The 22,808-nt window shown below is 36.6% G+C and overlaps 2 protein-coding genes across 2 annotated transcripts; both read right to left on the reverse strand.

Annotated features, from left to right (window-relative positions):
- Window positions 1-91: 91 nt before the first annotated feature.
- Window positions 92-1,782, reverse strand: BDZ99DRAFT_468510 (uncharacterized protein). Its single transcript, XM_033721264.1, has one exon. It carries the CDS (start codon window positions 1,638-1,640, stop codon window positions 189-191), a length of 1,452 nt encoding a protein of 483 aa, XP_033570138.1. The 5' UTR covers window positions 1,641-1,782; the 3' UTR covers window positions 92-188.
- A 13,314-nt stretch (window positions 1,783-15,096) lies between these two features.
- BDZ99DRAFT_400266 (uncharacterized protein) lies at window positions 15,097-15,480 on the reverse strand (the record flags this gene model as incomplete). The annotated part of the gene is made up of 2 exons (XM_033716169.1): window positions 15,097-15,325; window positions 15,398-15,480. Coding segments are annotated over 2 exons (312 nt in total), but the record flags the coding sequence as incomplete, so codon positions are not given.
- Window positions 15,481-22,808: the final 7,328 nt, after the last annotated feature.

Raw genomic sequence — 22,808 nt, forward strand, 5'->3', positions numbered from 1 at the left:
GAACCTCGGAGCGAAGGATGGCGGCATCTGTAGGGCTGAAAGCAGGTCATTTTAGCATGGCACGTGATTGATGCATGCAGGTACGTCTTCAGTTTGTATCACCCTCGTCAATTGTGGCTAGATATGAGTATCTATGGAAAAGCTAGCAGTGTCATTACATCATTAATATGAAACGCCGAAAATACAATCTAGATCCAGCCTCCTTCAACATGAGCAACTTTACTCTCCAACTCGTCCTCACTCACTCTTCCTCTACCCAAAGAAATCCCAAACCTATCACCGTCCTTGGTTACAAGTCTTACGGACACATCGCCGATCCCTTCATCTCGATCGCTAAACAGCCACATTTTCTTCGCCTTCTCCTTCTTGGGTACAATGCCCGCCCCCATACCGTCAACTGCATCTGCTACGCCCATCCCTCCTCCTCTCGACGCGGCGACAATCAAAGCTCTTGGATCCAAAAAGTCGAAGCTTCCTAAGCTCATCCAAGCACGCGTTCGAGCCGATTCTGCGGCTACAGCTAGCAGAACCACAAAGTTGACCGTAAAGACAGCATACACGTAGGCTGGCTGACCAAATCGCAGTGCGTTCCTGTTCACTTTCGCTGTTCGTGACTCTGAGAATTGGCCGACCATGAGCTGTGCCGCAGCGTATGCAGATAGCATATCATCGGTCATCGCAGTAATAGAATTTGTTAGGCCAGCGAGAGTAGCATCAGCTTCCGTGTTCGTTGCGTTCGAAGCACTCATGGACATGTTGTATGCTGCGATACTGGAGTTAAGAGAATCCCCCAGCAACGAAACATACAAGTTGGTGAGGTCGTTGGACAGCAGCGAGAACTGGCGAACGACAGTGCGGGTGAGGTTGCGCTCGGGATTGAAGTCTGGGATCCGCTGGCCAGGAGTCACAGCAATGGTGCGATTGGGTAGATTGACAGATATGTTGAAAAGAGTCGGTGTGAACTCGAAGGAGCATTGAGTCGTGTTGAGGAACGCATAGTCTTTGCCAGAGGCAATAGCGAGGTATCGTCGCTCTGATAGAGGCGAGTGTGAAACTCCTATTGCAACAATAGCGTCGGAGTAGTGGCCTACGTAGTTATTGTACTCGACAGTCTGCATGACAGTAACGTCTTCGACGCTATCGGGGAGGTATCCGCCGGCTATCCACATCCATTGGTCGACATCTTTCGTAATTATGAATTCAGTGCTGGAGTTGTAGGTGCAGGAGACTTCAGGAAGATAGCCTGACTCTTGGTAGGTGTATCCCGTTGCCAGCTCCAAGGCTCTTATGTTCTCGTCGCCCAGGCCAACAGAACTACCGACACCATATGAACGACCTAGGTAACTGAATTGTGTGTTGTCGAGTTTGGAATGTTGCCGGACACTCTTGTCCAAGGTGGTGGCGGACGCCCCTGAGGATAGGATGTCTCCAACAAGTTGAGTGCCCACGTTGTAGGTGAAATACCCCTGCGTAGTGCGGAGAGTGGGTCCTCCTTGTCGAATCTCGGAAGGGTACTCCTTGATTAAAGAGACGTTCGAGTAGCTTGGAAGCTGGAGTGTAGCCACAGTCGCATCAGTCGTCAGGATCGGGGTTATGGCGCCGGCCCACAACGCAGAAGGGATAACCCCGAAAGAAGCCATAATGAGGACAGGAAAGAACAGTCGTAATGGGAGGTCCCAGTCGACTCGCGGTATGCTTATATCCATCCATGCTCGGAGGACATCTAGGGTAACGACTGACTTGTTGAAACGCAAGCGAGTTGCATAGTTGATCAGACGACATATGGCCGTGACTTGAACTAAGCCGAAAAGAGAAGATAGTAGCTGTACCGCAAACCCGACGGATGCCCGATGCAGGATGATGAAGTTATACGCATGTCCAGAAATGGTCCAATGCAAGGAGTTTGCTGCTAATAGTAACGTTGATATAACTGTAGGCACAAAAAGCCCATAGAATGCGTTGTATTTCGTCCAATGCTTGTACGGAGAATTCTTCTTCAACTCGTTGGGAGAGTCGTAGGGTCCAGGGTCCGGGTTTTCTATGGCGACAACATCATGGGAGACTTGGGGTGGAAACATGACTGGATGAGACCGAGGAATCAAAAGAAGCGCGATTGAAGGAATACAATCCCAGGCATGAGTCTTTAAGAGCGCGGGAGGATGGTGTCCCTCATGGTTTCCACTCTTGGAGGTTTCATATTCGTCCTGGGCGGCTAATGGATGCTGTGCCGCACCCTTCCTGCATAGCAATCCAGGATCGCAATCCAACCGAATCAGCCCAGCATTCAAATCGAGATGACTTATACAAATTTGCTTGATTACTTTCTAGGCGATGAGATATTTCGGGTACGAGCAACTGTTGGAGGCGCGCATGTTAATGCATTCACTCATGGATACGATACGCAGCCTGGACTGCGAGGGTTGAACCTAATATCTTAGGACCCTTGATCAAAGGGTTAAGTATTGTTGAATTTCTATTGGGGAGGGCTAATCGTACACCCCCTAATGAATAATCGTGCACCCCCTTTCGAATGATCATACACCCCCTACTTTACCGCTTCTGATTGGCTCGGAGGTCCGGCAGAAGGCCTCCGAACATTCACCCTTACGTTTATCTGCACGTGCATCTCTGCCGTACGACTGCAAAAGTCTGTTGAGTACGGGCCACTATCGCCAATTTCCGGAGTATGTAAACAAAATTGAAGCATGATTCCTCTACCACGCAATGGCTGAAATTAGTGATAACTACCGTGCAATCATTCTTCAATATCGCTTCCACGATGGGCTCAGTTTTCCCGACATTGCCAGCCCGCTAAAGGATGTAACAGCAGCTGGCGCTTATGCAGTCTGTTCGAGAGCCCACAAACGCGCCAACTCCACCAACATCGACCTCCTTCTTGCACACAAGAGTGCTGCACCCAGATCTAGTCGTCCTCAGCGTGTAGAACCAGTATCTAAGGTATTAATTTAAATTAGAGAAGCCCTATATAGTTGATATAAGTTTTAATAACAGACTAAGGCAGCCAATAACACATTTAAATGCGTCCGAACAAACTACACTATAATAATGTGCATGCCTCTTAGGCAACTAGATATAAAGCAGGTCTATAATATTATATAAGGCAGGCTTTATTTATAAGCAGATCTAATTAATCTAACCCTAATTACCTAGAAGTATATGCTTAAAAAGCCGGCACTTTTAAAACTTAACTTAGATAATTATAAATAAAAAACACGATGCAGTCGTCCTAACAAGCCGTTGGAAATCGAAGCCAAAGGGAGTTCTAATGGGCTCTTTAAGGCACTTAGAGCAATCGTACGCAATTACAAAGCCCTCCGGGCAGCGGTGGTGGTGTTGCAGTGTAACGGGTCGTCTCTTCTATACCTTCTAAGTGTCATACACTGAGGCAGGGTATAGGTCAAGTCGTCGTCGGGGTGCGATAGTCTTCCAAAGGTAAGGCAAGAATCAATCTCAGGTCTAAGACGGGTTACTTCCAATAGATAGTATTGAAGTCTTGAGTTGAACACGAGGTTCCTATCTATGCAAAGGAGTGTGCTTAAATACAAAAGGTAACTCCTAAGAAATCTATCTGCTCGTTCTGCTCGCTGGGCTCGTAGCTCCAGAGTGCCTCGAGCACGTCGAGCGCTCTCTTGGCTCTACGCTTACTTCCTTCATAAGCCTAACGAGCCATCACGTGTTTCCTTTCCCGTGATGTCCTATTCTTAGATCGTTCCCATCCACCAGCAGTCCGTGGGGGAATCCAGGATCCCTATGCGTCCGACACGTGACCCCCTTGGTCCCGTGACCTGATTCCGCGTGATTAGTCTTATCTGCTTGCTTGTCTCCGCGAGTGCCTCTGCGCTCGGGTGGTTCGTATTACGGGTTGTAACATGCAGTAGGTTAAATCTTTCCCGCAACCCCTAACCTTAGATTGCATTTGCAATAATAATAATAACAACACCTATAATAATAATATAACTAAAAGCCCCTTTTTAATATATATAGAAGTGTTATAAGAGCACTTAATAAAGTATAATAAATATAAAACGCCCTATAGAGTTAGCCCCTTAATACTATTAGTATAGATTTCCTCTAGGCTATAGTTATATATATTAATAATACGTTCTTTAGACTTATAGATACTAAGAAAGAACTCTACTATATATAAAGAACTATAGATAAATAGAAAAACGCGCTATAAAAGGAATTAATAAAGGAAATAAAAAATATAAGGAAAAGTATTAGCAAATTAAAAGCTTAAGGAAATATAATATATATAGCTATAGCAGTAAAGGCCCTAATAGTAATATAAATTAGGTGTAAGGGCTATAGGCCTGAAATAATAGATTATATTAAGTATAAGAAGAATTTATTAAAGATCTAAACTGCGAATACACGCTGCCTATATACCTTATTACTAAGAAAGTAATATAACCTATAATAGGTTGTTTCTTCTATACTTTCTAAGTATTATACACTAAGGCAGGGTATAGGTTAAGTTGTTATCGGGGTGCAATAGATTTTAAAAGGTAAGGTAAAATCAATTTTAGGTATAAAATAGGGTAGTTACTTCTAATAAGTAGTATTAAAGTCTTAAGTTAAATATAAGGTTCCTATTTATATAAAAAAGCGTTCTTATATATAAAAGCTCCGTTTTAAAAAACCTGTTTACTTATCTAACTTATAAAGCTTACGGCTTTTAAGTGCCTTAAGCAGGTTAAGCGCTTTCTTAGCTTTATACTTACCTTTTTTATAAGCCTAATAAGCTATTATATAACCCTATTCTTATAATATCCTATTCTTAGATTATTCCTATCTACTAGCAGTTTATTAGGGAATCTAGGATTCCTATATATCTAATATATAACCTTTTTAGTCCTATAACCTAGTTCTATATAATTAGTCTAATCTATCTACTTATTTCTATAAGTACCTCTGCGCTTAGGTGGTTTATATTGCAGGTTATAATACTTACTCTCTTTTCTAAGGCTTTTAGCCTAAAAGTATTTCTATAGTAGGGTTTTAGATAAATAGCTGGTAATACCCTATCTATTAGGCTGTTATTATGCTATTCTATTTCTTTTTTTATAATATCTAATACTTTAAAAGCTAAGAAATAAAAAAGCTGTTTTATACTTATAAATTATATTAATACGTTTAGTTAAAAAGTTATACCTTATTCCCGGTGCAAGTTTTAGGGTTTATCTTATATAGTTTCTATATCTAACTCTAATTATTATGCAGCCTATGTTTAGGCGCAGCAATTAAACTATAATATTGCTAGTATTTTAGCATCTGCCTGCAAGTTAGTATAGTCTATTATTATATATACCCCTTTTTTATCTAACCCTATTAGGGTAAAAACTGGCTTATAAAAAGGATAGGCTTTATTATAAAAAGTTAGAAACTTATACAGCCCTATTTTCCCTTCTAAATACCTAAAAGGCTGCTATAATAAAACTTAGTTATCTAGATTCTTAAAAAAAGCTATTGCAGAAGTATAGCAAAGAAATAATATATCGCGGTTTTAAAACTCTAGAAGAGCTTAAGAAAGATAATTAAAAGAAGGCTAAGTAGAAAAAATAAGAGTATATTAAAAGGGAAGCCTCGCCTTTCTTTAAGGTGTTTAGTTCTGCTAGGTCCTTTAATCTATTAGATTCTTCCTAGCTAGCTGGCGTAATATTGCTATTATTCTAGGCTATTCCGGATTCTAGCGGTAAAACTGCTGCAGGAGTTCCTAATAGTTTACTAAACTTTTAACTAGTTCCTATATATTTTTAGAGGTGCTGTATTTTTTCTACTTAATTAGGTATTTCTTTTACTAACTATATTATTAGGAATCTAGGATTTACTTAACCTTATATTTATTATTATTATTAATCTTAATATTATTTTCTAGCTTAGTATTAGGTAGTACAGGTTCTAGTAGCAATATATAGAAGACCGGGTGTATTTTTATCCTATTAGGTAGCCTAAGCTTATAGTTTACTAGGCTAATAATATTCTATATTTTAAATAGTCTAATCTTAATATAGTTTAACTTTACGCTTAGTTATTTTATCTTAATATTTTTGCAAAGTAGGTAGACTCTATCCCCTTTTCTAAAGGTTAGTGCAACACTCTAGTATTAGTTATAATACTTTACTAACCTTAGTATTAGGAATTAGATATCTATTAAAAGCTGCTTCTATAGCTTTTTAATATTTTTAACTAATAGTAGTACCCTCTAGGCCCTTATACTATTAAGTTAGGGTTTTTAATACGCTTTTAGATTAAAACTATAGTTTATAAAAAAGGGTAATACCTTTATTATCTCTATAGATGCGCTATTATAGGCAAACTAGGCTATTAGTAGTAGTAATACCTAATTATCCTGTCTATAATTAATATAGTATTATAGGTACTATTCTAAAGTCTAATTAAGCCTTTCTATTTACCCGTCTATCTAAGAGTAAAACGCCGTAGAAAGCTTATACTTTGTTCCTAGTTATATAGTAAGGGTCTGCTAGAATTTTAATATAAAGAGCTTATTTTAGTCTAAAATTATTTCCTAGGGTAGCCTGTAGTTGCTAATAATATACTTTAAAAATATATAGGCCAGATTTTCTACTGTTAATACTTTTTAGTAAGGGATAAAGTATATATATTTAGTTAATTAGTCTGTAATTACTAATATAGTATTATACTTTATACCTATTATAGGTTTAATAAACTATAGTAGCTTAACTATAAAGTCCTATATAATAGATTTCTATACTTTTTCTAGTATAGAAGGGCTTTTTATTAGCCTGTATAGTGCGTGTTATACTAACTTATTTTTTATACACTTATATTTATATATAATTTTCTCTATTAGTTTCTAAAGTCTAGGAAAGTAGAATATCCTTATAATTTTTTCCTATATCTTTTCTACTTCCTAGTGCCTATACGCCGGTGTACTATAGAATTCCTTAATAAGCTCTTTTTATAAGGCTTTAGGTATAAATATCTTATTTTATAAGGTAATAATACTATTTTTAATTTTTTCTTGCTCTTAATTTACAGGTTCTAGGCGCAAGCTCTGCTAGTTATAACCTGCTAGATTTTAGCTTTCTTAGTTACCTTTCTATACTGCCTTAATTTATTCTTTCTACTTATTATCCTTAGATTAATAAGCAGCTGCTGCTTATATATAGTTAAATTTAAGGGTTTCTAAACTTTTTTTCCTAAGTATAGATTATATAGTCTTTCCGGCTCCTTTTATATAGTCTAGCCTTTGGCTTAGTATATCTATATAAGCGTTTTTAGATCTTTTTTAGTATATAATTATAAAATTAGAGGTTTTTAGTTTTTCTAACTATTTTACTTATTTTCTATTTAACTTTTTAGTTATAGTAAAGTATATTAAATTCTTATAGTCTATATATACCTGTATTATATATACTGCTTCTTTAAAGTAAACTTTTATCACGATAGCGCTACACGCGAGAGGTCGAGGGCTTAAAGAGGAGCGTTGATTAGGTGCTATGTACAATGCTACGTGGAGAATCAAGACGTTGTGTAAGGAACAGGAAGACGGGAGACGGGCCACCGGATATAAGGGCGTGGCCGAGCGCGTGGCGTACGGCCTCTATGCCGTTTCGGCGCGTGGCACGCGTGTACGCGAGGTCCTTACCAGATCAGGTGATAGGAAAAGGGGGCAGCCGGTAGGTGGCTGGAGCGGGACAGGATAGGAAGCGGAAGCGAGACGGGAGCGGAGCAGGGTAGGCAGGGCAGGAGGCCGGCCAACGGTAGTAGGCCGGTGCAGATTGCTGGAGTTGTAGCAATCTGCGGCAGAATTTCGGTAGGTAGGGTGTCGCGGTCGATACCGTGACAACTTTTTACTAACTAAATACTTCTACTATAGCTAGCAGTTCCTTATTATAGATATTATAGTTTAGCTTAGCTAGGCTTAGCTTTTATAAGTAGAACGCTATAGAGTATAACTTCCCTTATTTATCTAGTTAGTTAAGTATTGCTCCTAATACTTTATCTAATATATTATTTTTAATAGTAACTAGTTTCTATAGATTAAAGATTGCTAATACTAGTTTTAAAGTAAACTATACCTTTAACTTATTAAATATACTCTGCGCTTCTAGAGTTTATTAGTATTTAATATCCTTCTATATAAGTCCTGTAAGTAGCTCTATAATTTTTAAATAACCCTTAATAAACTGCCTATAGTAATTAGCTAACCTTAAAAATAACTATAGTTTTTTTAAATTTATAGGTTCTAGCTATTTTTAGATAGAAAACACTTTACCTTTTTCTATTTTAATCTATTCTAGACTAATAACGTATTCTAGGAATTTAACCCTCTACCTATAGAACTTATACTTATCTAGGTTTACTATAAAGTTATATTTTTTAAGTTTTTTAAGTACCTTTTATATATATATTTTATACTTACTTAGTATTTCTAAGTATATAAGGATATTATTAAGGTATACTACTATAAATCGGTCTAGGTATCCCTTATTAGGTCTATAGCCGGAAAAGGGTTATATTGCTATTAATAAGGTTGCGTAGAGAGAAAAAAGGCTTCGGCTATAAGCCTGCTATATAGTTAAGCGCGTGCCGGCAGAACTCTAGGCGGCGGAAGAACCCTTAGCCCGCGATTACGTAACGTCCGTGCATATAATAACCTGCGGCCTTAATAACTACTAAAAAAATACTAAGGAATAATATAATATATACCCCCCCTTTTAAAAACTAAGCTTTTATAAGAATATAGATATAAAAAAAGACTTACTATATAAACTTATATAGTAGATAGCTAATATAGGCGTAGCTTTATATATAGGTAAAGCGTGCTAATAAAACTATATAAATAGGCGTTCTTAGTCGAATTAATTCTACTATTTAACGGCGGTGCAGGATTTTAGGGTGTATTAGACTATTATAATAATATAGTAATATTCCGGTAGTTCTACTAAGTAGGTAGTGCCTAGTCCTTTAGTTTAATAAAATAAGCTAGTAGTTTAGGTTTTTAAGGGTTACAGTAATAGAAATTAAAGACTTTATTTAGGCAACCTTTAATATTTTTTAATAGTTGCTAGTATTTATATAGTTATATACTGCCGATATATAGAAGGATATAGCATAGAAAGAAGTATAAAAGAACCTAGCAATACGGCTAGATAAGCTAGAAACTCGGAACAACCTGCAGGAGACGAAGGAAGATCTTAATATGTTTATATACTGCCTATATAAGTATATATAAGCTATAATAGACGAAACTATACCACTCGCAAAGCCGTTAAAATAAGTATTACCTGCGTGGTTAACAGAGTGCACTAAGGAAGTGCGGGAGACGAGGCGGGCCTATAGAACCTGGCGCTTATTAAGAATAGTAGAGGACTAGATTTCGTATAGAGTATAGTATAATAGAAAGAAAAGGGCTATATATAAAAAGAGTATAAAAGTATAGCACCGCGCAGTAGATAAGATTACGTCGGATCCGAAAGGCGTATAGAAGCTAGCTAAATAGGGCAGAACTATTAGAAAGGAACCACGGCCACCGCCTTAATTCCCCTTTTTTTTACGGCCTAACAACGCAACGCTTTATATAGATAACGAGACTAAGGCCTAAATACTTGCGGAATAGTTCTTCCTACCTTTTATAGAGGCAGACCTCTCTAATATTAAAGAATACTAATACCTAGAGCTGTATAAGTCCTTATAAAACGTTATAGTAGAAGATATTCTCTCCGCGCTAATAGAAATAGCCCCGGATAAGGCCCTGGGTATTATAAAGATAACTAATAGAATTCTTAAGAAATATAAAACGCAGCTAGTACTAATACTAGCTAGGTTTTTTACTAGGTGCGTGCGTATAGGGCACTACCTATAGCTATATAAAGAATTAATTACCGTAGTGCTATATAAGCCTTAGAAAGTATTCTATAATATAGTAAAGTTATATAGGCTAATTATACTGCTAGAAATAGTAGGTAAGCTGCTTAAACGCATTATAGCACGAAAACTATCTAAAATAGTAGAGGAGAAAGGCATACTCCTACCGAGCTAAATAGGCGCAAGGCCCGAATAATCTACGCAGATAGTACTAGAACTTTTTACGGAACAAATATAAACTATATAGAAGGGCAACTCTTACCTTATTACCTTTCTTTTTAGCCTAGATATTTTAGGGGCCTTTAATAGAGTATTTTATAAAAGAATAATATATAACCTATAGGTCTAATATATACTAGAATAGATAGTCTAATTTATAGAATTGTTCCTATAGAACCGAACTATAAAACTTTTTATTAGAAGATATATTGCTAAGACTATCCCGGTTAATATAGGTATACTATAAAAATCCTTACTTTTACTAATCCTTTTCTTATTTTTTATAAGCACGCTCCTGCCGGCACTATAAAAAGGTAATATAACAGCCTATAGGTTTATAGATAACACTAATATCTTTATATTTAGCAGAAGTATAGAAGAAAACTACAGGGTAATTAAAAGTGCGCACGTATAGTATATAGAGTGGGCGAAAAAGCACAGCGTAGTATTTGCCCCGGATAAGTATTACCTTATACACTTTATAAGGCGCTGTTTAAATACGGTAAATATAAAGGCTATAGTAAATATCTAAGGCTTTATAAAAGGCCTAATTATAAAGCTTTATATACTTAAAGTTTAGGTGGACTTTAAATTTAAATAGGGCCCGCATATATATATTATAAAGGAAAAGGCTATAGTATAAATAGGAGCCCTTACACGGCTAACAGTATTAATATAGGGCGTAAGCTTCCAAAAAGCACAGTATATATACTTAGTAGTTATTAGGCCGGTCCTTATATATAGGTGTACTACCTAGTTTCTAACGCTAGGTATAAAGGAATAAATTAGTAAAGCAAAGATTAAATAACTTAAAACGGCCTAGAACTACTTCCTTTATACTATTATAGGGGTGTATAAAACAATAACGTAATCCACAAGTTAGTGGCCCGCACAAGCTAGTGGCCCACCCAACCACGCTACCGAGGCCAAATATTCCGAATTACTCCACCACGAACAAATATATTTGATGCAGCTACATACTAGCTAGCTGCCTGCCGCCTAGGGCACGTACGTGCATTGTGTTCTGTTGATTCGCACATGCTGCACCTAGGTTTTGCTCGCTGTGGCCGCTCGGCCGGTGGCTCTGCTGCCTCCTCTGCTGCCCCTTCCTGTACAGGTTGTGCACGATCGGCTGCTTCTTCACCTGATAGAATACCCTTTCTAGCTATATACGTGCGCTTCCTTGCCTTCTTTTGTTTCTGGCGCTGATTCTCTATGCGCAGCTTCTCATTTTCGCTTGCAAGCAGCACGGCGTTTGACATTGCTGTTTCGCACGCCTTGATAATTTGGCCAAGGGCCTGTTCTGCTGGACTTTGTGGGCTATGCATACGCCGCTGGCGATAGCGCTTTAGCAGGGCTGTCTGCTTTTGTAGCTCGGCGACATTATGGGGTGTTTCGGCTGTCCAGGATCCATTTGATTGTGGCCGTAGAGAGGGGGGTGGCGGCGTGTGATATCCGGCATGCAGCAATGATAGCACACGATCGGGGTTGTATGGAACTAGGCCAGTAGCTGCAAATCCCGCCCGTATATTGCCTGCATGTAGTGCCTCCTGCCTGGCCTGCCTATATATAGGTAGGAATTCGTGTTTGTCGATGTGGTTGACACCGTGGCCTATAATCTGTTCAACCAGGCGTCCATAGGACCGCTTTAGCACGGAGAAACAGCCAATATCTAGGGGCTGCAGCAGATGCGATGAATGTGCAGGCATGCAGACAATAATAATATTGTGATCCAGGCAGAATTGGTCGAATTCGGGGTTTATATGGCTATCGTGGCCGTCCAATACAAGCATCCGATGCGTGCCAACTGTGCGATCTTTTGTATACTTGTGGAATAGTTTTAGCCAGGCAAGGCCAATTTCATTTGTTGTCCAGCCATTCTCACTAACGCCGATTGACCATTCCTTTGGAATAACCTCGTACCAAGCGGCTTGGTGCATTATTGCTTCAAAGATAACTAGGGGTGGAATTTCAACCCCCATTGCATTGATGCATTCGATAATTGTAACCCATTCTCGATTGCCCGGCTGTACAGTCCTAGGCCGGCCGGCACGGTCTGTTCCAGTAACAACCCGGGCAGTTGCAATAACACCCATTTGGCAGCCGGTCTCATTAAAATTCCAGGTGTCTTCATTAAGAATTCCATATTGTATCTTAATATCTTGCACGCGTTTAAACCAGGCCCGGATAAGCACAGGATCTTCGCATTTAGCACGCTGATAGTCGTATTTGCGATTGAATTTGGATTTTAGGTTGTCATGGCGGCTGATGAAATTTCGCACCCAGTTCTGGCCGACAGTAAGGGGGGTATTCTGTACAACGCGTTGGCTAGCTAGAATGCTGGCTATCTGCCGTACAGTAGCAATACGGGGCGGCATGCCACGCTGGTCCATCGACAGAATCCTCTGTACAAGAACCTCTTCTTGTACAGGTGTAAGACGGCGATTTTTGGAGATAGCACCGCGTTGTGGAGGAATACCACGGGCGCGACGCGTAACCGTCTTTCTGGGCACATCGTATAGTTTCTCAACGCCTCGGAAGGATGTAATTTGGCCGGTCTTGTAGGCTTGAACGCCTAGAATAACTCTGCCTTCTTAAAAGATAGCTTCTTGTTGTTGTGGTGCTGCCATTGGGGTGGTTGTTGGACGACGCGTCGCGTGTTGAGTTGGGTGGGCCACTAGCTTGTGCGGGCCACTAACTTGTGGATTACGTTATAGGGCTGATATTATCTTATTAACGCACTAATAAGGTCTATACGCATAATACTACTAACCTATAGCTAAGTTACCACGATTAACGGGAAGTTAATAGTAGAGCTGTATTAGATGCGCCTTATAATACTCCTAAAAAGAGGCACCCTATAAATTATACGATAACGCCGCAATACTAATATATTTTTTCGTTGTTTAACGTTCTAAAAAACTGCAAATAGCTAAATTATAAAATCTAACTTACCTAGTTAAATATAAGGAAATTTAGATATAGGTAAAAAGTATAGATTACTATAAAAATAAAGTACTATTAATTTAGCTTACTATAAAAGGAGGCTTATAATATAGGAATAGACGTTAAACTATTTATAGGCCGTCGAAAGTTATCCGCCAACGTAGGCTAAAAAAGACTAGATATATAATAACGGAATATACTATATTAGATGCTAAGCTTTAACCCCTAACTTATTATTATAAAAGCGTATATATAATTATAATAAATAAAGGTAGGAAAGTGAAATTTATTTAAAAAATATTGCAATAAATTAGCTTTATCCTATACTTACTTTATAAGCCTTTTTATCTAAAAACAGTTTTATTGCTTAGCTATCCCCTTTAAATAAATTTTACTTTATTACCTTCCTAGCCTTATACTAGATCTATTCCTATACTATATTTAAACGCTTAATTAGTAATAAGTTAGGTTAAGGCTTAGGGTTTAATACAGGCCGAACCGGGTTAAGAATATTAGTATTAAGAGTAAGTTAGAGGGCAGAATAGTAGGGCAGAATAGAAGAGACCGCTAAGAGAGAGTATATAAAGCTGGCGTAAAAAGGTTAAATATAGAAGCGTCTGCTAAGTATAGAAAGGATAAAGGAAGTTGTAGTAGGAAAGTTAAGTATATAAGAAAAGTCTTAGCTTAGTATAGGAAAACTCTTTTATTTACCTTTAGAATCCGCTCTAAACTAAGGTATTATAGTAATTAGAAAAGTAAAGAAACTTAAGAAAAAGGGAGAAAAAAAGCGGTAGTTTTAATAGCGAGCTAGGGTAAGCTCTATAATACTAGTGCATCGGAATTGCCAGCGCCTAAAAAGCTAGAATAGGCAGCGCAGATTTATAAAACAGTACTGTACACCTTATAAGTATATTATTACTAGTATATTTTATTATTTAGGTTAACCTAGCAGAGATTATATTTAATAGATTCTCCTTTCCTAGTATTTACTAGGTGCTTTTTCTTAAAATATTTGCTAAAATTGCCTAAGGTATAAAATAAGTATATACGCAGTTTTATAGGTAGATTTTCGTTACCTAGGTAAACGAAATATATTCTTGGCCTTATTTCCTTATATATAAATACCTTAGCTACTTCCAGCACTTATATAGATAAGTCTAGCTAGGTATTATCTTTACTTTTACCTAGTAAAATATAACTACTTAATAGTTGGAGTTAAATAGGGTGTATTCCGCCCTTTTTAACCCTATAATATTCCGTAATAGCTTAAATAGCTCTATTACGCCGGCATATTTCTACTTCTAGACTAACTCCCGGCAGGGCTATAATAGTATTAGCTAGCTTCTTCTATACTAGGAGTATAGTATATTAAGGCTATACTATAATAACCTTATTTTTACTTTTAATACTAGTAAGCTGCTGCTTAATATTACGTATAGGTTGTTTATACTTCTAGCGTTCCTTAATATTCTTAAGAAGAATATCTTGCTAGCGCTGCTTTTCCTAGTTAATTTTGCGATTAAGCTTTATATACTTTAGATACTTTATAGAATTTCGGAGTTTACGCCTAAGTTGCTTTTATTATTAGAGCAGGTAAAGAACTTTAGGATTATTATTTACTAATATAGATTATTCTAAAGTAAGCTATTATAGCTATTAAGGATTAATCGAGTAACTTATAGTATAAAATACTTATATTAATACGTTTTAGGGCTTAATACCTTATATAACAGCTTATATATCTACTATAATATATTGCGAAAAATAGTGTTTTAAAAACGTCCGGCTATTATAGTGCGTTATTATAAGGTTTTATATAGCCTTGCTAATATTACCTATATATTATATTAATATTATATCTTACTAATAACTACTTAGGCTAAGCTTACTATTTTTATTAAAGGCCTTCCCTCTATTATATTTTAATAAATAGGGCCGGGTGATTTAGGTAAACCCCGTAATTTCGCCTAGTATTTTAATCTAGGGCAGTAATATAGAGTACTAAAGAGGCTGGTTTTCTAAAATAGTTTAGCTATTTAGGGTTCTTATAGGTTGCTAAAGTACTAGGATTTTATCTAGTTTCCTATTTAGAAGTAATAGTAGCTTATTGCGCCCTAGTAGAATATAGAGCCTGCTTAACTTTTTTTTAGATATTAGATTATATAGTGCGAACGCTCTATTACGGAAAAGTATTCTAAAAAGAAAGATATATAGACTAAAAATAAGGGACTTATTAAATATAATTTTAGGGAGAGGAAAGGTGTTTTTTACTAAAGTTAGTATTCTTTTAGAAATATATAGATATTAGCTAAACTTAAAAACTTATAGAACTTATATATTTTTTATTCTAAGGAACTCCTTTATAAATTTAAAGGTAAACTCTAGTAATACCCGATAAGGCCCACCCTTTAAATCCCGGAGCAGCGTAACTAGTATATACTAATAGCAGAGTGTAAGAATAGCTTATAGCCGATTTGCTGTAAAACTACTAATCTATAAGTAGAAATAGTTTTATATTCTATACTATTTATAAGAAAACCTTTTTTTAGTTATTATAAAACTTATTTATAGTACTAGGGTCTAATCCTCTATAAATATATAGGCCTTATCTCGCCCTATTTTCTTTAGATTATGCTTTTTTGCTAGTTTTTATAGTACCTATAGTTTAGCTTAGATATAAAGTTTTAAATAAAAGGGAGAATTTAAGTACCTTATATATACTCCGGTTTATTTTACTATCTATTTTATTGCTAGTTACTCTTTTATATACCAGGCGATATACCTTCTAGTATATCCTAAAAGAGCTAGTATACTTAGTACCCTAATATTTCCTTTTTTTTTCCCTTAGCGCTAACTAAGTAGCTAGTTAAAGAAAGTATATAGTATACGGACGGATATAGTTATATAGTTACGGAGGCTGTTTTTCCTAAGGTATACCTAGCATCTATACTATATTAGTGTTATATATTTTAAGCCTAGCGCGGGTTAATAGGGGAGTATAGAAACTAGTAACCTACTAATTCCACTAATCTTCTATATAATCTAGCAGGTAAGTAGTACTATTTTTATAGTCCTCTTTTATATACTTTTAATTATTAAATAATTCTAGCTATTAGAGGTAGTACTTACGCGGACGGTTTTTATTAGGGGAGAGCTATACTCTATCCTCTATACCTTTATATTACTTATTATCCTTATTGTCTTTATCGGTATAAGTGTTAATATTAGTTAGATTAGTATCCGACTCTACACCGTTGTCTACGTCAGACTCCGCATACTTGCTCGCCTCGGAGGAATTATTAACCGATAGATAACAGCGCATATCGCGTTAGTATATAGAGGTTAACGAAGGGAGGGGATATTAGAGAAGGCTGGGATAGTAAACAATATAGTAGATAGTAGATACGCAGCTGGTCGAGTAGAGGAGAGTAAAGAGGGGGGGGCTCTTGTGTGCGGATCTGTAGCTAACGAGGAGCAGAAGGTTTTAAGTACGCCGCTGGCAGGGCGGCCTTAGTTTGGGTCGATATAATACGGGCGTTAAGAATAGACTAAGGTCGCAGGCGTGCCGTCGCATCCTAGGATAGAAAACGGGCTCTAGGGTGGCTTGGTCTGTTCCGTCGACTATTAGCGCCTACGCTAGCTAATATAGGAAACCCGAAGGGTACGTACGCTCGAGCCAGCGCCGGCGCGTTTAGGGGGTTTTTGCGGCAAGTTAGCCTTAGAAAACGGCGTTATAAGCCTCTAAAATCGGCGGCTAAAACGCCGTTAGATTGTTTAATATAGTAAAAAACTTGTATTTCTTAATTTTTATATAGAGTCCTGCTTTTTATAGTAGTTTTAGTATAGTACGGATATACTTTAGGTGTTTAGTTTAGTTTTAGCTGTAAATTAAAATATTATTTAGGTAAGTAGTATAGAAAATATTAAGATGCTCTTATAGAGTATTATTTATAAATTATTAGAATATTATAGGGGCTCCGGTAAGCCTAAATAGTATTACTAAAGTTTTAAATAGTTCTAGTCGGGTTTAGAACGCAGTAAGCTATTTTTAACCCTTTTTTATATATAGGTTATTAAAGGCAGATATAATATTAATTTTTATAAAGTACTTTATTTTCTTTAGGTTACTTAAGGTTTTTTTTATTAATAGTAGCAGGTAGCGGTTCTTAACTATTATAGTATTTAGCGCTTAGTAGTTAATATAGAAGCGGAGGCCTTTTCTAGGCTTTTTTATAAATAATACAGGTAATATAGCAGGCGAAGAGCTAAGGCGGATAAATCCTTTTTTTAGATTATCTGCTACCTATTTTTTTAGAGCTATTAGCTTATTATAGGATATTAGGTATAAGGGTTTAAAAAAGGGCGTTTTTCCTTTTTCTAACTTAATTTTATAGTTATATAGGCGGTGCAGTAGCAGGCAGTCGGCGTTTTTAGGTAAAAAAATATTAGTAAACTTTTATAGTTTTTTAGGTAGGCAGTCTAGGTTAAAGCCCTTCTTTTTAGATAGAATATAGTTAATATTATCTAGTAATATAGAAAAGAGTTTATATCCTTTTTATAGGTAGGCGCTATATACGCGTAAGAAAACGGGTGCTATATTCTTCCCTTCTAGGTTTTTTAGTGCAGGCGACAGGTACTTTAAGTAGTTTTTTTTTAGAATATTAGCAATTCCTTATATATACGTTGCTTTTTACGGTATATTATAGTATTTATAATAGTACTAGCTTATAAACTATAGTATATTATAGGACTAGTCTAGTATAGGATTATACAGGCGTAGCTACAGGATTCCTAAAATAATCGGGTAATAACTTAGTTTAGTTACCCCTATTTAAATAGTTTCTAAATATTTATTTATCTGTAATTAAACCTAAATAGTATAGGTTACTTTACCCGCTTTAGAATTACCTCTATTAGCTAGTTCTAGGTAAAAAGGGTACTTAAGCGGAATTATTAGAATATAGTAATACTTTACCTAGTTTTTATTAACTAGCGCTTTCCTTTTATAGCTACTATTAATTATACTATACGCTAGAATACTCTAGCCCTAGTATTCTAAATATATAGGTATAATTAATAGGTTAGCTTTTATAACCTATTCCTCTTTAATAGTTATCCCTTAAATAGTAGCAGCGGATACTTATATAGTGCGCGGTATATAAGCCTAGCTATAACCTATATTAGGCTTAATTCTTTTATTAAAGTAGAAAATAGGAAAGAAATAGGTTTTAGCAGTATCTAGGTTCTATATTTAGTAGAGGGCGGTAAAGGGCTCTAGGAAAACGCGTTTTTATAAATAGAGCGGGAGTAGATAAAGCGTTTATTAGGCTAAAAGTAGTTATAGATAAAGTGTTTCTTAAATTTATAATAATAATATTCCTTTTTTTTATATTAAGTTAAGCAACCTTCTAAAAAATCTATTAGGTCTCTAGAGACTTCTATAATTCTTATAGCGCCGGACGCTTTTAGTAATAACTAGGGTATAGCAGTTTATATTTCTATAGGAACAGGTGTTTCCTAATAGGTTTAATTTATATTAGTATATATTTTTAGGGTTGTAGTAGTAGATATTTTATATTATTTACAGCAGTTATCTAGGTTTTAAAGGAACTTTATAAATATATAGTACTTCCTGCTAGGGGGTTTATAGTAGAGTAGTTGTAACGGGTCGTCTCTTCTATACCTTCCAAGTGTCGCACACTAAGGCAGGGTATAGGCAAGTCGTCGTCGGGGTGCAATAGTCTTCAAAAGGTGAGGCAATAATCAATCAAGGTCTAAGACGGGGTTGTTACTTCCAATAGGTAGTATTGAAGTCTTAAGTTGAACACGAGGTTCCTATCTATGCAAAGGAGCGTCCCTTTATATGAAAGCTCCGTCCTAAGAAATCCATGGATCGTAGGGATCGCTCGCGATCCTCGCGATCCAGATCTTACTGATCATGTATGATCCAGCCGATCCATCACGTGATCCTCTCGTCCCGTGATTCCTATTCTTAGATCGTTCCCATCCACCAGCAGTCCGTGGGGGAATCCAGGATCCCTATGCGTCCTACGCGTGACCCCCTTGGTCCCGTGACCTGGTTCTCTGTAATTAGTCTTATCTGCTTGCTTGTCTCCGCGAGTGCCTCTGCGCTCGGGTGGTTTGCGTTACGGGTTGTAACAGTAGTATTCCCTTTAGTTTACGGTTAATAGCTTCTTCTAAAAGGGTTAGTAAAGCTTTTTTAAAGAGCTCTTCTTCTAAAGCTAGGTGTTGGAATTTAGTAAAAAAAATGCTAAATTCTTTATTATTCTAGCAGAGGCGGAACAGTTTAGTATAGGAGTTGCGGGCTTAGTTAGGGTTTCTATATACTTATTCTAAAAGTTCTAAAATAGCTTTAAAATCGGGTAGTTAATAGTTTCCTTTTATAATATATAGCAGGACTTAGGCGTATAGGTTTCTACTTAGATAACTATTTATATAGAATATTTAGCTTTAGAGGTTAAAAAAGCGGTTTCGGTTAATAGTTATTTTCTTATAAATTTAAGAAAGAAAGCAGTAGAAGTTCTTTTAGTTACCCGTAAACTTATTAGGGTTAGGTTGTTTCTTAGAAAGCCGGGCAGAGGTAGTAGATATATTAGAAGTAGATAGAGGCGTTTATACTATATTAGCTATATTTCCTTTAGTTAGTACTTATAGTATCGGGGTTTATAGGGCGGTGTAGATAGTAGGTGTAGCTATATTAATTGCTTTCTATTTCTTAGTAAGGGCTAAAGCTAGTTTATCTATAAGCTTCTTTATCTCTTTCTTCTAGTATTTATAAACAGCTTATAATTATGCCTTTAGTTAGTTACTCTATTATTTATATTCCTTAATTTCCAATTCTAGGGCTTATATACGGAGTGCGGCTTAGTAGTTTTTAGTAAGGCTTTCCTAGGCGGTATTAATATATTTATATATTTAGCGGTAGTACTTATACTATTTATATACGTGGTTAGTAATATAGGCGGTAAATACGGATTCGCTATCCGGTAGAACTAGGGGAAAAAAGTAGGATATTAGGTCGGCGGTGCAGGTAGATAGCTAGGTAGGTAAGGAGCTATATAATATTACGGTCTCGGGCAGCAGAATTGCCCTAGCTAGCTCGGGCAGGTAGGTAGAAGTAATAACTAAATTTACTATATATTCTATAATACACGGTAAGTAGGCGGGTTAAATAATAAAACGTAGCTTAAGAAGCTATAAAAAGGCAGGGCGGCGGTCGGCAGGTATACTCCTGCTAAGGCTCGCATAGGCCCTTATAATAAGGCCTCTCGCCGGGTTCTAATATTACGTGTTACGCTATATAGTAAGCTTTACCGTTTAAGCCGTAATAAATATACTAAAGAGGCTTATAGTTAAGGCTATAGTACTAGCCCTAAGGTATAAAAAGCAGTTAGATAACTTATATAAGCTTTTAAAATAAGAAGTAATATAGGAAGTATATAAAAAAAGGTGGAAGAATAAATAGAAGGCCTATAGAAAGAAATAAAAAGGCTTTTCTATACCGGCCCTTAATATAAAATAGAATAAAAATTAGGTAACTAAATACTATAAGCTTATAAAAGTAGAAAGCTTAATTATTACGCTTCTATAAATAGAATATATAGGGCTTAACGTATACCTATACTATATAAAAGTACTTAATTACCTTTTGCCTATATAGTAATATACTATAAATAATACTATAATAGTAGAAATAATATATTTTTTAAGGCTAGAATAAAAATATATATATAGCTGTATAAAAACTATAAAGGAAATAAGGCCGTTTTATAATAGTTCCTATACTAAATAAACCTTTTACCCTACCTTTCTATAGCTAGAAAGATAGTAACGGAAAAGCTAGCTATACAGCCAGCCGACTTATATAGCCACGCCCTAAAAACAGAACTATATATATATATATATATTATATAACTACAGGCACGCCCGTAATAAAGCAACCCCCCTAATTTCCTATTATTCTTTAATTTAATACCTTAGCTTTTAAGAAAAAAGGGCACGCGCGTACGGTAAGGGCACGCGCGCCCTAACGCGGACCCCGGACCTTACTAACCTTCTAGACACCGTATCCCCTTTCCCGTTAACTTTAGTCCTACGTTATCGATAAGAATCTAGCTAATAGGAAGCTCTCGTTTAACCTGATTCTTGGCACCGTGATAGGAGCTGCACAGGACCTAAGGTTATTCAAATCCGTGATTTCTATGCATATATTAATATTATAGCTAGTCCTTAGTGTTAAGCCTTGCCAGATATTCACCCTAATATGTTCCTCTCGTGCAGAACGGAATTCTACAGACTGTACAGCCCCACGAGGTTCGTGGAGGCCTTGTGCGACGCTTCCAGCCGTCGGAGTCCTCCCGTTTCTTTATTGTAGAGTTCGCAGATAGATTTGCTAGTGGCTTACGAGCTGCCCGGTGTAGTGTTGTAGTTGGGCGCTTAGCCTCTATGCAAGCGCTGTAGAAGACCTGTTTCCGCTATACACGCTTATGCTGATGCTCCTCCACCGGCCTCTATACAATATCCTTTATGCTCTTCCTCCTCTATATCTTATTTAGCTCGCAAGGATAAACAGAGGACTCGAAGAGGGCATCTCGGAGGTCGCGACGGTACTGCTTATAGCTCTGCTCGCGCAAGCCTCTGTTGCCGGGCGGGGGCTTATATATAGAGAGGAGGAAGGTGTTATTAACAGCTATATCTAATAGGAAATAGAACAGTGGTTTCCAGGTTTTCCTATAGACTCGAATTATATTATAATTACTGCGGTACTAGTCTATATAGTTAACAGCGCTTATCTAGTAGTTATACTTATTAATTAGGTTAGGAATAGGCAGCTAAGCTCTAGGCCCGTCGCTAAATATCCTAATAGTTTATATATAGCCTGTAGTAGTTATAGCAGGTTACTTACAGTGCTTTTTAACGCTGGATTAACTTGGCAATATATAATATTAGCGGCTCTACGGCATAGTATTAAGGCTCTACAACCTTAATTAAAGCTGCTATACTTACTATTATAAACTATAGATATAAATAGAACTACTATAGCGTTTTTCTATATAAACTATATTACCTAGCGACTTTTAAAAAGGGCTTTATAGAGCTTCCCCTATATAATCTAGCTAGAATAATTTAATTTAAGGTCTATTAACGTATTCTATAAGTAAGCTATCTACCTAAGTAAGCTGTTTACTTTATTATAAAAACCGGCCTTAAACGTTAATTGCTCTATAACGCTAATAGATATTAACTATATATAACTTATAGCCTAATCTACAGCAACCTCTGCATTATTTTTGCACGTACGAATATTATGCCCTAGCTCGCCGCAGCGTCTATAGCGCCGCGCGCTCCCGCTAGAATCTGCCCTGCCTTACTGCCTTTTGCTTTAGGCGTCCTTATTAAGCCTTTAAGCAGCTATTTAAGAGCCTGCTTCTATTATTAAAGTTTCTTTTTTCTAAATCTGCTTTTTTTTACGCGCCTTATACTTTATAGCGGCTTTATTTACCTTTTAAAGGCTAGCAACTATATTATATAGTAGCGTGGCTTAATATATTATTATTGCAGCACCTTTAGAAAAGCTGCTAAGCGTATTAAAAATTGCTATAGGTAAGCTATTTTAATACCTTTAAATATAATTATAAATTAAAGCTAATTAAGAGCCTAGCTTATAAGCGTTGCTTAGTATTTTTAATTCCTATTAAGCCTTTACTATAGCAGAAGGTAATAGTATATAAAGCCGAATATTAAGC

Source organism: Mytilinidion resinicola (genome assembly GCF_010093595.1).
Source record: "Mytilinidion resinicola strain CBS 304.34 unplaced genomic scaffold BDZ99scaffold_28, whole genome shotgun sequence".
In the NCBI taxonomy this organism is placed as follows: Eukaryota; Fungi; Ascomycota; class Dothideomycetes; order Mytilinidiales; family Mytilinidiaceae; genus Mytilinidion; species Mytilinidion resinicola.